Raw genomic sequence first — 16,018 nt, forward strand, 5'->3', positions numbered from 1 at the left:
ACCTGAAAAGTCTGCCGCTATAACTGAACTTCCATGGGTGCCACTTTACAATAAGGCTCCCCTTATAGATGGCTAATAAATAGTTTATAGATACGTTATTAATTTCTGTATAAACACTTTATAAATCATTAATAATTGTTTATTGTGCATTAATTAAGGGTGACAGAGACTAAATTGACTAGTCTGTTGCCAAATAGTGAGCCAGATCTGTTCACCTATATATTTAATCTAGAGTTGTTATATTAAACATTTCAGACTAAGTTACTACCTTGTAAGCACAATAAACATTTGTAAACCTATTTCTTTGCATATAATATTAAACTATCACTGTATTATATGTATCTACAACTAATATCCTAAAAAAAAAAAAATAGGTTTACAAATGCTTATTGTGAAATGTTTTAGTCTGAAATATATAGGTGAACAGATTTGGCAACAGACTGGTCAGTTTTGTCTCTTTCTCGTCCTTAATTAATGCATAATAAGCAGTTATTAATGATTTATAAAGTGTTTATAGAGGAATTAATAACATATCTATAAACTATTTGCCATCTATAAGAGGAGCCTTATTGTAAAGTGGTATCGTTACATGTATACATGACTGACGTTTTTTAGTCTGCGCTTATTCTTGAAGCAAATGTGTCTTTCTCAAAGTAACGTTGAGCGCTGAGTTCTGTTGTAGCCACGTCAAACAAAGACCCAAACGTTAAAGAAAGGCCACTTTTATCTAAATCTGCTCCCTAAACTTTCACTGACAGGGTTCCTCTTCATTTTTGGCTTTGTGTTTTAGCTGGAAGTGAAGGACTGACTGGTTTTTTTAGTATTCAATGCAACAGCGCCCCCTGCTGACCCACATCAGACCTCATGCTGGTCGCTTCGGTTACAACACACACTTCTTTAAATTCTGTTTAGAGTTTATGTGCAAGAGCGGACCCTGAGTTATAATTTATTTTTTTTCACGTTATGGTTTCAAAAAGTTTGAATTCGGCGCAGAAAAACCTGCTCCCCCAAAATAAATAAGCAAACCGTAAAAATAAACAACTAAACTGGATCAGGCTGAAAGTCAGTTTGCATTAGTCGCACTTTACTGATAAATAATTTGCATTCAGTGTCCAAAATGAATGAAAATTGAATTTCAGAAAGTTGTCTTTAAGTCCAAATTGGGAATGCGTGCACGTCGTTTATGTTTGATGCGCTCAGCCTTCTGAACGGGTCGCACGCTCGTCGTCGTCAAGAGTGGATCTGCGCCTCGCCTCCTCTGCTGTTTCAATATTTTCTGTCCAGATCTGTGATTATATGTTTTATATATTCTGTATTATACTTAATCCTATTGTACCTGTAGCATGACTGTTCCGGTTGTACAGTTTATCCTGTGCATGACTGCGTGCGTGTGTGTGTGTGTGTGTGTGTGTGTGTGTGTGTGTGTGTGTGTGTGTAGCTACTAGCAGGTTATTTTCTTACACAGGTGATTCATGAATGCTATCGTGTGCCTACACTCAGTTTCCCTCAACACTGTGACAACTCTGGCAGAACACTTTGAGTGAATGAAAAGAAAACAATAAAAAAAAAATTGTTTTTGCTTTTGTGCGTTGGAGACTTTGAGTGGAAAACAGTAAAAGACAAAAAAAGGCTGTTTGCTTTTTCTTGGTAACATAATGTCTAATATTAAATTTGAGTTTTGTAATATTTGTACGTATGAAAGTTTTGTAAATCGTGATTGTGCGCATGTTCCAGCATATGAGTGTATGCATCTTAAACGCTTTTAGTCTCTCTTGATTTATTTTGCATGTAGGTTGCAGTTTAGTTTCATTTTAAAAGTTTAGTTTCAATGTTTATTTTTGGGACCATGTACAATACTGTATAACGTGGGCAGAATCTTGGACCTCATGCTACATGGATATTATATATGAATATAAAAATATGTTTTCCCTATGGAGAAAGTTTTAAGTTATATATCGCCTGTACACTTTGGGCTGCCTTTTAGATCCTAACTGTCCACTGTTTATAATATCAATGATAAATGGATAAAACATAATAATGAAGACTTATGCTGATGGATTAATAAAGATTCTTAATAAATCTTATTACATTTACAACATATCCTTGCTCTTGTGTTATTTTTAAGTAACAAGCAGAAATACATGGAGTTGATTTAATTTTATTACCTTTTTGTGTTTACAAAAAGCAACAATACAGGTTATAAAACGACAGTAATGAATTTTAGGTACTCGATGCAAAGTATAAAAACGTTAGCCGGAGTTAAATGCTGCAGTTTGAAACTTTACTCCAAAAGCGTAATGTGACTTCATGTGAACTCTTCTCTGCGTACTTGTATCTGTACGGTGGCCCTGAGGTGTAAATGCATATTTGTAAAAATGGAAATAAATTAAGCCAAACCGGGGGTGACAGGTAACGGGGTGGACAGTTGACTCAGGGACTCGATTTAAGCACAAAATATATTTTGATATAAGTAATTGGATGAGAACTATTATAAATAGTACTATTAAAAAAATGACTTTAATTTTTTTTACTTAGAATTGTAACGTAATTTCAGGAAGCATGAAAGGGGACATGGCAGTAAACGCAAGTTGCATTTAAAATTAGATTTAATAATTTTATATAAATCCATCTTGTGTGCATATGGTTATGTTTTATGGTAGAGGTGAGTCAAACATATAAGATGAGGTTAATAAAATAAATATTAGCCCATCTTTAAACAAAATGTACCACATTGTGGCATGGGGACTCGAAAGGCATCGAATAGGAATGACCCTGAACGTTGTTCTGTTTTATGTTGTTAATAAAGTAAAAAAAAAACAACAACAAAACAACACTTCTGGTTTGGTTTAATGCAATTCCATCCATCCATTATCTTTTACCCGCTTCTTCCATTTTGGGTCATGGGGGGGTCACCAGTGCCCATGTCCAAAAATCACTGTGTGAGGGGCGGGGGACACCCTGGACAGGTCTCCAGTCCATCACAGGGACACAGAGACAAACGAGACAAGCAACCATTCACTCTCTCACTCACACCTAGGGACAATTTAGAGTTACCAATCAGCCTAACATGCATGTTTTTGGTCTGTGGGAGGAAACTGGAGTACCCGGAGGCAACCCACGCATGCACGGAGAGAACACGCAAACTCCACCCAGAAAGGCCCCCGAACTGGGATTTGAACCGGCAACCTTTTTGCCGAGAGGCAGCAGCTCTTCCAGTTGTTTCACCATGCTGCGAAATGTAATTCCGTTTTTTAAAATGTTAAATCTGAGCCTAAATACCATTACATCAAAATTCTTGCACTTCTCAATCCCTAACAGTTTTTCCATGGCGTCGCCGTTATCGACCTACTTTTAGTCTCTTCTGATGTTCCTGCAGGTAAACAAACATGTTGGCAGCCATTCAGATTTATTAACTTTTTTATTTTAAGGACACATTAACCATAGATAAAGATCTTATTCCGTATTTACCAAACAGAGCACCTCACTCTCAGACTGCAGGCTTACTTGTGGTTCCTAGAGTTTCCAAAAGTAGAATGGGAGGCAGAGCTTTCAGTTCTCAGGCTCCTCATCTGTGGAACTTCCAGTTTCTGTCTGTGAGGCTGACACATTGTCCAGTTTTAAGATTAGTCTTAAATATGTCCTTTTTGATAAATCCTAGTTAGTCAGCTTGGGTTTCCTGAGTTATCCTTTAGTTATGCTGCTTGCAGACAAACTGACCACATCTCAACTCTTGCTGTCTTTACTTGCTCTACTCTTCATGTTTGTAAGTATTTCTATCCTTAACATTACATTTCTTCCCATACAAACTACATCTGCACCAACCATTTGGTGTTCGTGTCTTTCCCGTCCTCTCTAACCACAGCTGGTCGAAGCAGACGGCTGCTCGTCCTGAGCCTGGTTCCACTGGAGATTTCTTCCTGTTAAAATGGGAGGTTTTCCTTTCCACTGTCTCCAGTGTGCTTTGCTCTGCTGGCATATTTTTGTGCAGTGCGCTGAGACTTTTGTTGTGTGCTGGCACTATATAAATAAACTGAATTGAATTGGGGTAGACAATATTTTGCTTTTTACTTTTTTAATCAGACTTCATAACATTGCATTTGAGTACCTTTAAATCCAACAGTACAACATTGACCACTAGCGTTAAATCCTGGCTACTAGCGTAGTCCTCAGACAAAACGCCACATTTATATTTAAAGACAGTCCTCAGTAGCAGATGAACTCTGTAGGTGTTGAGATGAATTCCTGACCCCATGAATCAGTTCAACTTTAAGCTGGTCCACTTGCACATGACTCGAACAGATTATAAAGACGGTAATTGCTTAAAGCTGGAATGTGCTTTTTTTTTTTTTCTCCCTTCTGAACTTGCAGGAAACAGTGGATGAGAGTTTGGATGAAAAATACTGAATAAACCCGTCATCACTCTTAATGTCAAAGCTCTGCGATAATTGTATGTTTCTGGAAAGTTCTGATTCCAGCCTTTCTTACTTCAGGTTGTCCAAACAGGCCAGCATCTATCTAGTTTGGTTTCTGTTTTAATTGTTGGAGCGTCCTCTGAGGATCAACAGCTTCCTCTCTGGCTTTGCTGCATTTGCTCCTGAATCCTCTCCAGCACCTCCTGCATCCTCCGAAGCTACAGACAGGAAGAAAAGAAGGAAGAGTTTGATTACTGTAGCTCTATAACCGAGTGAATGTTTGTGACCCGTGGTGGCAAAATGAGTCCGAATGAGCCGCGGTGCAAATAGATTTTAGCTGTGATTGAGATTTGCATAAAATTAGTCCATAAAGATACTACTCCAGCAACTATAATAGCTTATAATCTTTCTAATCTACCTTTAAATTAAAAACTTTTTCTTTTTTTTTTGTATTACAACCCTTGTAGTTTTCTTTTAAAATTGAGCATTTCTCTGCTGGCTGCTCCAACAGTGGGAAATCCCTCTGTATAATGTTTGGAGTCATTGTGAAGCTTGGGTATTCCCTGTTTTAAATATAGGGCTGAAATACCAGATAACATCATTACACCATTACAATTTATTTGGAAACTTTTGAGAAGTAGAATTAGAAGAAACAAAAACTCAACATTGAAAAATTCCTCATTGGCTCATTTTAACAAAACAGACCACATATTTGAACATCCCAGAGAGGCTGGGTGAGCAGCAAAGGCTTCTGGGTACTCATGAAACAAAATAGACTTTACATGTGTGTTCAGGTGGATTGTTATTAGTTCTGTTCAGTTTTAGACATTTATGTCTCGTTGTATATTATTGTTAACTAAAACTGACACTACATGTCAAATGTTTGATCTGGTGTATGAAAAAGGATAACATTTTTTTTTTTTGAAGGAGGGTGGAACTTGAGGAACTGTCACCTTTGTTGCCATTTCCATTAACAGTTAGCACAATGCTACAATATGAGCATGTAGGAGAGAAAGTTCCTCACCTCTTCATCTTTCTCAAAGATCTGTCTCTCCTTCTCGGCGTCAACAGTTGCCAGAGGCAGAGGAAAGTCCACTTCACCCCCGTCTCGATACTTCTCCCGCAAACTAAACATCAGTTCAAACGCACATGTGAAAAACACATTAAGAAAAAAATTTAAATTTTTTTTTTTGTGTTGCATTGCATTTCTCTTTTAGAGCAAAAGCCAGACTGAATGCTCGGCTGACTCCACCCACCTGCGTTTCCTCTCCTGCACCATCATGCGCGTCATCTTCTGGATGCACTGGGCCCTGTAGTTCTCGTAGTGTATTTCCCGTGTCACGTCCTTCAGATCTTGCATGTGTGTCCTCACCAGCATGTTCCTCAGAAGCAGGAAGTCTGAATGGGCTGGGTTCTCCACTGTCCAACACGAAACGACAGTGATGGATGACTTTAGTGCAAAATCATAAAAACTGAACAAGAATGATCTTTTGGCAATCGTAGAAAAAAAAAACAACTACAGAAATTGCATTTCCTGTGAAAATGCACTGTGAATGCTTACTGCTGAAGAACTTGCTGAAAAACAGCTGAAATTAGCTAAAAACATGCTGAAACGTAGCTGAAATTGAAGAACAAGCCTAAGTTAAAAGAAGAAAGCAGAAGAACACATTTTCTGAATTAGATTTACTGGTAATTAAGCAGAAATGATCACTAAATTAGGACATTAGTAAAATATAGCTGAAAAGTAGTTGAAAAGGCAGAAAGAAGCTTAAACTACCAGGAGGAAGTGGAAGGAGCTGAAATGAGCTAAAAAATGTGGATATTTGTTGAAAAAGCTAAATTTAGCACAAAACAGCTAGAAAGTAGCTGATTTAGCAGAAAGAAGTTAATTAGGCTGAAAGTAGCAGATATTACCAAAAATAATTTGAATTTATCTGAAAACAGCTGAAATTAGCTGAAAAATGCAACAACAAAAAAAGTAGCTGAACAGGCAGAACAAGCTTAAATTAGCAGACGAAAGCAGAAAGAACACATTTGCCCCAAAAGACTGAAAGAAGCAGAAATGAGCACAAAAAAGTGGAAATTATCTGAAAAAAGCTGAAATTAGCAACAACAACAACAACAAAAAAGCAGAAAAGTAGCTAAAATTTTCTAAAAGAATATCTTAAATTACCAGAAAGAAATGGAGAGAGCAAATTCTTGCTGAATTAGGCTGAGAAAAGTTGAAATGAGTGCAAAAAATTTGGAATTAGCCAAAAAAAAGCTAAAATTAACATAAAACAACTAAATAGCAGCTGAAATAGCAGAAAAAACTGAAACTGGCAGAAATAAGCTGAAAGGAGCATAACAAGTTAAAATAAGCAGAAATAAGTTAGAAGAAGCACAAAAATGTTGGAAGTTAGCAGAAAGAATCTAAAAGGAGTACAAAACTGCTGAAAAACAGCTGAAATTAGCTGAAAGTAGCTGAAATTTTTTTAAAATTTGCACAAGGAAGCTGAAAGAAGCTGAATCAGAACAAAATGTGAAAGCAGCAGTAAAAGATTGTAAACAGATCTAAATATTTGAAGGATGTAAAATGAGCTCAATTCAATTTCTATGAGAAAAAAGTGGCAGGAAAAGGCTAAATATTTCAAACAGCTAAAGTTGCATCAATACAAACAGTCACAGCACCCTTCTCCTGAACGAGCATAACGATTTATATACGATTTGTTGAAATAGCACAAAAATTGTGGAACAAGAAAGATGCCGAAAATGTATGGAAGAAAAATGGATCAAATAATACCTTCTACCACACCCCAAGGGTAGGCGCGACCCCTGAACTTGCGGCCTTTGCTGTCCACCTGGACGTTACTCCCGATGACAGCGAATGGTATGCTGTCCTGCAGGCGGGAGCATTCTGATGAAACAGCACGTTTAAACCATGACACAAAATTTTAAATAAAATAAAAACTAATGTTAAACCTTGAGAATCTGTTCTTGTGTCGTGAATTCTTCATCCTCATCTGAATCACAGTCTGGAAACTGGTAGATGTTTATCCCAAACTGCCTGATGTCCTCCCTGATCTGTGACCAAACAAGAAAAATAAACACAGAAATTAACACAAATTGGTTTCTAAAAGCACTGAAACCTTAGCAGCCTATCACATTTTAAGCCTATGATGATTACTTGATTATTTAAAATAGTACTACAAACTACAGATGGACTGATTCATAACCTGCCACCTCTTTAATGATTGTTGCTGCTGATGCTCTTGTACCTTCATCTTCTTTTTGCAGACCTCTGCCTGCGTCAGGCTGTCAGCTTTGGCCAGAAGAGGAATTATGTTCACTTTTGCATGCAAGGCCTTCATACACTCCACATCTAGAGGTCGAAGACTGACAAGAGAGGAACCACATGCATGTATGTATTTAAGTTAAAGCCGAGGCACTGCTGTTGTCTTCACGTGTGGAAGTGAAATGTACCCGTGGCCAAATGGTGAGATGAAGTAGAGGAGGCAGTGGACTCTGTTGTCCTGGATGTTCTTTCTGTTCAACCCGCTCTCGTCTCTGAAATACTGCTCAAACTGCTGTTCGATGTAATCTTCTATGTGATTCCAGCTGATCCAAACACAAACGTTTTGAGTAAAACAGCGTGCTTGATAGAAATGCTTCTAAAGCAAGAAACGTCCCAATAAAATGTAAAATACAAATGTTGTTACCGGACATTTCGGACTATAAGTCGCAGCTTTTTGCATAAATTAGCATGCCCTGCAACTGATACAGCGAAGCGGCTTATTTATGTTTTTTTTATTTTCCCCTGATATTTATAACCCAATTTTTGGCTGAGATCTGATGATTTCATTTATTCTGACATGGAAAATATTGAACACTACCTGTTTCAGCCGCTAGAGGGCGCTTGAGTGATATGGCAAGCCAAGTGTCTCCTTAATAGGTAAAAGTGGCTATTAATGAGACACTTGGTTTGCCACACCAAAGCAACCTTTGTCTCGCTCCGGAACTCTTGGAACTTCATTTTGCTGCTCCGCCCAGTCGAAATGTTGCCTCTTTGACTATTAAAGTGCATTTATTAAAGAAAAGTTCAACTAAGACACACCTTTGCTATAACATCAAGCAAAAAAATAAAAACGTTTTTAAGTGTTAATCTTGTTAATTTCTTAAAAAAAAAATCTTGTTAAATTCCTCTTGTGCTCATTCCCGCGTCCGCCACTGGGCAGCCAATCGATTTTTGGCACAACACTGGCCCGCGTTTCCGGGTGGTCAGCGGTGATGCATAACAAATGTGACGCATCAGCAGTGATGCATGATAGATGCGACTTATAAGTAGGTATTTTCTCTTTAAAATCCATTTTAACCATCCAAAATCTTGTTTCTGTTTGTTAAAAGCAGCTAAGCTGAGAAGCTAAGCTACGAGCTAAGCTAACAGGCCGACTTCAGGAAAAAAACTCCGTCATGTCGAAGCTCCAAAATTCACAGTTGAAACCCGTGCCTTCGTCTAAAAAGTTGTTTTTCTCTGCAAAAAGAAGCAGAGAACTTGTTTACTGATTTTTTTATTGAAAGATTTGTGTGAAAAAAAAAAAAAAAAAAAAAAAAAAAAAGAGCTCAAACTACACAGTGTCCGCTATTTTGCAAACCGAAAAACAGGAAGAAGAGACAGCCCATGTCACGTCAAGAGGCCTCCCTCCCATTTTTCTTAAAGAGACGCTGCGCGCTCCCTCACTATCCATTCTTTGGTTCCAACAGTCTTATACTGACATCCAGTGGTCAAAAAAGGTACTACACTCAAAAATGAACCATTTCTTCTTAAATGTGACAATTACTAATTATTGTCAAATTTCAAACAATATTATCGTTTATCACAATAATTTTTGAGACAATTAATCATCCAGCAAAATTTGTTATCGTGACAGGCCTACTTATAAGGCGAAGCGACACGTTTATGTTTTTTCCACTTTATTAGAAATAATTGGACTGATGAGACTTAAATGGCGGTGTGACTTTTAAGGTGGAAAGTACGGTACTATGCTGTGACGTTTAATGATTTTTTGAGGCTGGTAAATCCTTCAAAAGCACACTTTTGTATTGATGACCTCACCTTTTTGTGTTATTGACTGCATCTCCAAACCCCGGCGTGTCAATGATGGTGAGCCTCAGTTTGATTCCTTTCTCCTCTATGCCGATGGTGTGCTGGATTATGCCGACGGTTTGACATATTCTTTCTGACACATGGTTGTGCAAAGTTACTACGGAGGTCACAAGGCAACACCACATGCAAAGAACATTCACTTAACAGCGACAAACTGGGACAAGAAAACAACATCTGCTCTAAGTAGCCTCACCTTCGGCGTTAGGAACTTTTCTCTCTTTGTAGAGGTCCGTGAGGAACAAACTATTGATCAGTGTGGATTTACCAAGTCCGGACTCTCCTATAAATAACAAAACTTAATATATTAAATTGCTTCCATTTTAATTTAAACTCATTTTAGACAAATACAGTTACAAAAGACTTTACAATGAAAGTATGTGCTCAATAAAGCCCTTAACATTGACATTTTGTTACAAAACCAGATGAGTACACATCATTAGAAGACCCACCTGCCACCATGACAGTAAACGTGAAACCTTTCTTGACTGTTTTTCTGTGAACCTGATTGGGTAATGTAGCAAAACCCACATACTCCTTATCTTGATCCTGGAGAGAGAAGACAAGAGTGTGCAGAAATGTACAGCAGGACTTCTGTAGATCGCAGCTATACAATACATAGAATTAACGACCAATCTCCAAACTCTGTATTCCAGCTAAAGTTTTAGAAAAAATTGATAAATACTCAAGTCAAGAAGTATTTGGATTCTTTTGACATTTTCCCATCAATCGGGTTTCAGGAAACAACACAGCACAATGGCTGCTTGGGTACTTCTTCCAGTTATTTAACTGTCAACAATGGCGTACCACAAGACTCAGTCTTAGGACCCACTCTTTTACAATCTAAATAAATAATGTAGGTCAAATCATTCCTGATGCATCCTTACATTTCTATTCAGACGATACAGTTGTTTGTCGAGCTAATTCATTTGCTAAGGTTTTCCAGGTTTAACAGTCTGCATTCGACATCATCCAATCCGATTTGTTCCATCTCAAACTGGTGCTAAATGCTAACAAAATCAAAGGGATGTTGTTTTCAAACAGGAAGTCGGTCTCAGCAGTCCTTCCTTCTATTTTATCTTCGAATGGTGTTCCTATTGAGTTTGTCGATTCTTATAAATACTTGGGTATCTTGGTCGATGCACATCTCTCTTTTAAGCCGCATATTGAAAACTTGATAAAGAAAATTAAGAAATTTAAATTTGGTTACTTTTTCAGAAATCAAACTTGTTTAACTCTGAATGCTAGAAAACACCTTGTAACTGCTACTTTCCTTCCCTCCATGGACTACGGTGACATTATTTACATGAATGCTCCTACAAGCACTCTGCAGATGTTGGACGCTGTCCATCACGGTGCGCTAAGACTCATAACTGGCTGTAACTACCGTACCCACCACTGCACCCTGTATTCACTGGTCAGTTGGTCAGCATTAACTTCACACTGGTACATTTTCATCTTTAAATCACTCCTTGGTCTGTTGCCTTCATACATCTCCTCCTACATGTCACGTCATCAGTGCAGCTACAGCGTGCGCTCTCAAGACATCATTACCTGCAGTGTTCCCTCAGTGTGGACTGAAATTGGCAAAAGAGCCTTCTCTTACTCCGCTCCTGTTTCCTGGAATATCTTGTAAAAAGATCCGAAGCTGTCGACCTTGACCTCTCTAAGGGATTTTAAACAATTGCTATGTTCAGTGCAAAAATCAATGTTCTTGTTTTTAGTATTTTACCCCGTTTTGTAATGTAGCTTGTTTTTCTTTTCTTTTATATCACTACTTTTATTTACTTTTCATTTTACTGTATGCTTTTTATGACTGTTTATTGTTGTGTGTACCTCATCTGTGTGTTTTTTTTTTTAACAGGTCTCTTGTAAATGAGTCCTCGTGACTCAATGAGACTAACCTGTATAAATAATGATTGAATGAATATCTTTGACCATGTCACTCTTCTTAAAGAAAAAAAAAAAAGGTCACACTGACCGCCTTGATTATTTTGGCCCGATTGATTAAAAACCAGGCCGCCTTCATCACTATCTGCATCCTTTACATAACTTTATCATCTGTTGCTCAGATAAGGAGTCCTGAGCACACGCTACCTCTGAAGCAGACCTGAGGCGACAGACGGGGAGGAGAAAAAGACGGGAAATTACACACTCACTGGCCCTTGAGCAAAGTTTTACTGAGTAATGCTTTTAACCTTTGTTAACGCACTGACGTGATATTTTAAATGTGGAGGTTGGTTTGACCTTTTTTTGAACTTAAGTTATTGCAAAAACACAACAAGTTTGGCTTTAGTACTGTATTAGAAACAAATATATTGCTTTAGTTTAAACTTCAAAATGTTAAAAAAGATCTTTGAAGCAGACATCACACACCTCTGGAGAGTCATATGGGTCAAAACGTCCCCAGGGGCTTTGTGGTCGCGAGGTCGGGCTGAGCGGAGAGTCCAGAGACACCTGAGAGACGAGTGGTTTCTTTATGGGCAGAAATTGTGGGTCCAGTCCTGCCCGGTGTGGTCTGGGAGGGATTGTTGGAGAGCCAACGGGAGGGAAGTGGATGGAACGGGGCAGAGATGAAGTCCCAGAAAAGCTCTGCAGCCTCCCGTTGGGTGCTGTCAGTGTTTCCTCTGCCTCGTGGTAACTTGGCCTTTGAAACCGTTCAGCAAGGTGAGTGGTGGGGGGCAGATCCCTCATAGCGAATGGAAACTGTGCGTCTTCTTGGTCCTCAATGGACAAACTGGACAACTAGAACAAAAATTAAAAAAAAAATTAAAATTAACACTATTTAATGGATTATAATCAAACTAAAATTCAGCTCACTTGTAAAACTCAAATCTGAGGAGGGACTTTTTGGAGTCTAAATTTTACTATCAAATAAGACATTTTGCCTTTTTTTCCTACTAAATAAAATCTGTCCAGAGCCACACACAAAAAAACAAAAAAAAAAAACCCAACTACTTAAAGCTTTAAAGAAAAACACAACTCATCGTTATTTAACTAAACAGACTAAAAACTTTACTGGTCGTATAGCTTGATACCACAAAATAATTATCATCATTTATAGGAATTTTTACACTCTAGAACAAAGAATGTTTATCAAGAGTCATTTCTATATTTGGAAAATTAACAATATGAACAATCCACTTTAAAATAGGGATGCACAATATTGGATTTTTGGCCCATATCTGATATGCCGATATGTTAAAACTTATTTGGCCAATAACTGATACCAATACCAATATTTATTTCTAGACCTATTTACAGAGACTGCATAACTTTCTCTGCTGTGGAATTAAAATATTACATTATTCTGCATGGTCTTTGTCACATTGGCCTGCTACCAAATGCAGATGCCAAAACGGGGGCTGAAAATGATGCAACACTTCAACTTGAATTATGTTTAATGTCAAATTTATTCATGACATTTAATCTCTCTAAAACAATGACAACATTCGAACAGTGCAAATTTGTAAATTTTCACAAATTTAAACTCAACTTGTTCACAAGCGACAAGTGAAAAGCACATAAGTAGTAGTGCATTAATAGATACTTGACATGACTATTTCTTAAATTAAAAATTGACTTAAAACAGAAGCCTTTTATATCGGTGAGTTATTTTGATGGAACGGCCGATGTCCGATATTTAACTTTATCACTAATATCGGCCGATACCGATACCGTGCCAATAATATCGTGCATCCGTACTTTAAAATAAAGCATATATTTCATCTTAATGCATCCGTTTTACTTAGAAGCTTGACGTAGATTTCCTTCAATAAAGGCAGAAATCTTGATTTAAGCTTTTTTTAATCAAATATAAATTTTGAAAACTGCACTTTATGTTTTTCCTTCACCAACTTCCATCAGATCTGTTAAGCTTTGTTTTGTCTCGTTTATTTTTTTGTGGTGGATTTCAGAGAACGATCCCTCTGCGTGGGTAAAAACTGGACTAATAAACAGTTACGCGCGGAACAAACTGATCCGTCTGTTTTTCTTCTTGAATTATTCTGTCCCAGATATTTATTTGTTTTTCTCATGGCTTCAGTGGGGGTTACCACAGCGAGCAAACTCACATGAACAATTTGGTGATTGTTTTATATCAGACGCCCTTCCTAAACTAAAGTCAGCCTTTCTTGTCATGTCTAAGGTCATCATTTATACATTTTCATGTTATTTTAGGACAAAGCTGCCGCATGTGTCCCCAGAACCGAAAGGTTGAAGACCCTTTTACCAATCTGCATGAATATACAAACACTGGAGATATGTGTTAGGAATAATCACTATTCTCCACAGTACAAGTGAATCTCACTGAAATAATGAGAAAATAATCTTCATTTATTCACTGAGCTTCACACGTTTAATCCAAAGCCCTGAAAAGTGATTAATGGTGAAGAAACATTTTTTTGTTTTGTTTTGTATGCACTTCTCTCGGACCATGAATAAATCAGACTAAACAAGATCCATGTCCTGTTATGTAGTTCAGTGGTGGCTGGACTTCTCCCAGTCTGACTAGAAGACATAGATAAGACATCTTTCCATATCTACTTAAAAGTTAGCAAGTACATACTGTAGAAACTTTATAACTTGTAGTTCAATAAAATGGATTATTATTTAAAGTTTATGATTTACATTTTTTATGGTTTTATTATAGGCAAAAAAAACAAAACATGTTCACTAATAGGATTTTGAAAATGCATAATTTGTCTTTGTAAGCAAATGCCCTTGTGGTAGCACTGTAGGAATGAAAACAAAGAGATTAAGTGTCTCCTAAGACAATCAGTGCTGGTTACTACACTTGCAGCGTTCGTTTCTTCACTGATTAGATCTGACCTGTGATCCTATTATTACAAAGGAAGTCATCCATCTGTCCAGGGAGGATTAAAAGACTGACAAAAGATCCACAAGCTGAGCACCAGGTTTAATCTGTACTCTCCAAGCTAGTTGTGTTTTGCTTCTATTATTTTGAGCGTGTCTGTATTTTCATGGATTTTCTACGTAAAGGTCATGAGAGTTACATGACGTTGAATAGTCCATGCTATTCCAATGCCTCACACTGAGAGGACATAAACTTTACAACTTCTCAAACTGAACACAGTTTGTTCCTACAAGCAACAAGAATACTCAAACACCCACCAGCTTCCCAGTAAATAAACAAAACATGCAATTAACCTGGTTTGAGGACAACAGAGCAGCACCCTCAGACTACCTGTCAGCTCTCATTACCCAGAAAGCTTTGCAGCAGGCTTAACTCAGCTTCTAATGCTCTAACAATGTGGGGGGTTGGAGACTTAACACTAAAACACACTCACACAAACTATAACAACCACTACATTTAAAAAGTATTTCAGAAATGTTCTTACTTGCTTTTCTGTAAAAGTTGCAGGTTCATTTTGAAGGGACAACAAAAATGACAAAAATAGTTTTCAAAAATATTCATAAGAAATTCAAACATATTAGTGCTATAGATTTTAATATAGAAACACAAAATACTAAATAAATACGGATTAAACTAGTCTACTATAAAAAAAAGGCAGTAAAGAGAGAAACTAAATACATGGTAACAGTTAAATTGCATCTCAGTTTGCTGAAACTCGTTGTTTATAATAAAGCATTTTTAAATGTGTGTTTGTAGATGTTCAAAGTTAAAATGTACCTTTTTTATTGCTGCGGAATCTGACCGGAGAGGACATGTGCTCCATGCTGCTGTTAAAACCAGAACACGGATCAGCTGTAGGAGGTCTCGTGACGTCACGCAATCTGTGCGTGCGGGTCCACGCTTGTGTCCTCAAGGACTGACCAAGGAAGACTAATCGGGATCAATCACACGTCTAAAAAGAAAATAATTCACATTTACTGTTTTTTCCACCAGGGAATGGATGATTATAAAAACAAATTTTAGTTTCTCATCTCATTAGGTGCTTGAATATTGAACTGTGTTCACAGAATAGGCCAATACACACAATACGATAAAAAATACATTTGATGTTAGCTTTAGTGGCAAAAACAAGTTTCTTCTCCAAGTTTCCTTACCTTAGAATCCGTCCAGTATCTAGAATTAGAAATCAATCAAAAACGTCATGCTTTAGGCAATTTAAAAAGTCCCATAAAAGGATAAAAATAATCTCCAACAAAGTACAATATTTTCCAGTATTCTTATTTGTCTTGTCCAAAAGCTCCCTTCCGCAATTCACAAGTCCCGCCTCCTCTAGATTTTGATTGGTCGGAAGGGCAGAGGCGGCACTATTGTCTCCAGCTGTGGTTGCCATGGTTTCCATAACGTTGAACGTTAAGGCTACTCTAGAATGGTTTCGCGCCTTACGCAGTTACTGTGGCAAGCCAAGGGTGACACAAATAGCCACTTTTACCACACGTCTGGATAAAGAATCACATAAGAAGTGCCGTTTCATAAGTCAGGACGCTTGTTGTGAAATAAAATATATTTGTGTGCTTAATTCTTATTTTTATG

The 16,018-nt window shown here is 37.5% G+C and overlaps 1 protein-coding gene across 2 annotated transcripts; it reads right to left on the reverse strand.

The window, feature by feature from the left end:
• Positions 1-3,737: 3,737 nt before the first annotated feature.
• On the reverse strand, positions 3,738-15,272 carry LOC119420513 (septin-5). Of its 2 annotated transcripts, none has more exons than XM_037687922.1 (13): positions 15,206-15,272; positions 14,913-14,920; positions 11,929-12,297; positions 10,005-10,101; positions 9,749-9,835; positions 9,505-9,628; positions 7,875-8,009; positions 7,670-7,787; positions 7,374-7,475; positions 7,195-7,291; positions 5,669-5,831; positions 5,437-5,539; positions 3,738-4,630 (listed from the first exon to the last, which is right to left on the reverse strand). In XM_037687922.1, exons 1-13 carry the CDS (start codon positions 15,249-15,251, stop codon positions 4,559-4,561), a joined length of 1,521 nt encoding a protein of 506 aa, XP_037543850.1. In that variant the 5' UTR covers positions 15,252-15,272; the 3' UTR covers positions 3,738-4,558. The 2 variants fall into 2 exon arrangements, with proteins under 2 accessions (XP_037543850.1, XP_037543849.1); XM_037687921.1 differs by having other exon boundaries at positions 9,505-9,652.
• Positions 15,273-16,018: the final 746 nt, after the last annotated feature.

The sequence above is a fragment of the Nematolebias whitei genome, chromosome 14, assembly GCF_014905685.2.
Source record: "Nematolebias whitei isolate Nwh7 chromosome 14, NemWhi1, whole genome shotgun sequence".
Taxonomy (NCBI): domain Eukaryota; kingdom Metazoa; phylum Chordata; class Actinopteri; order Cyprinodontiformes; family Rivulidae; genus Nematolebias; species Nematolebias whitei.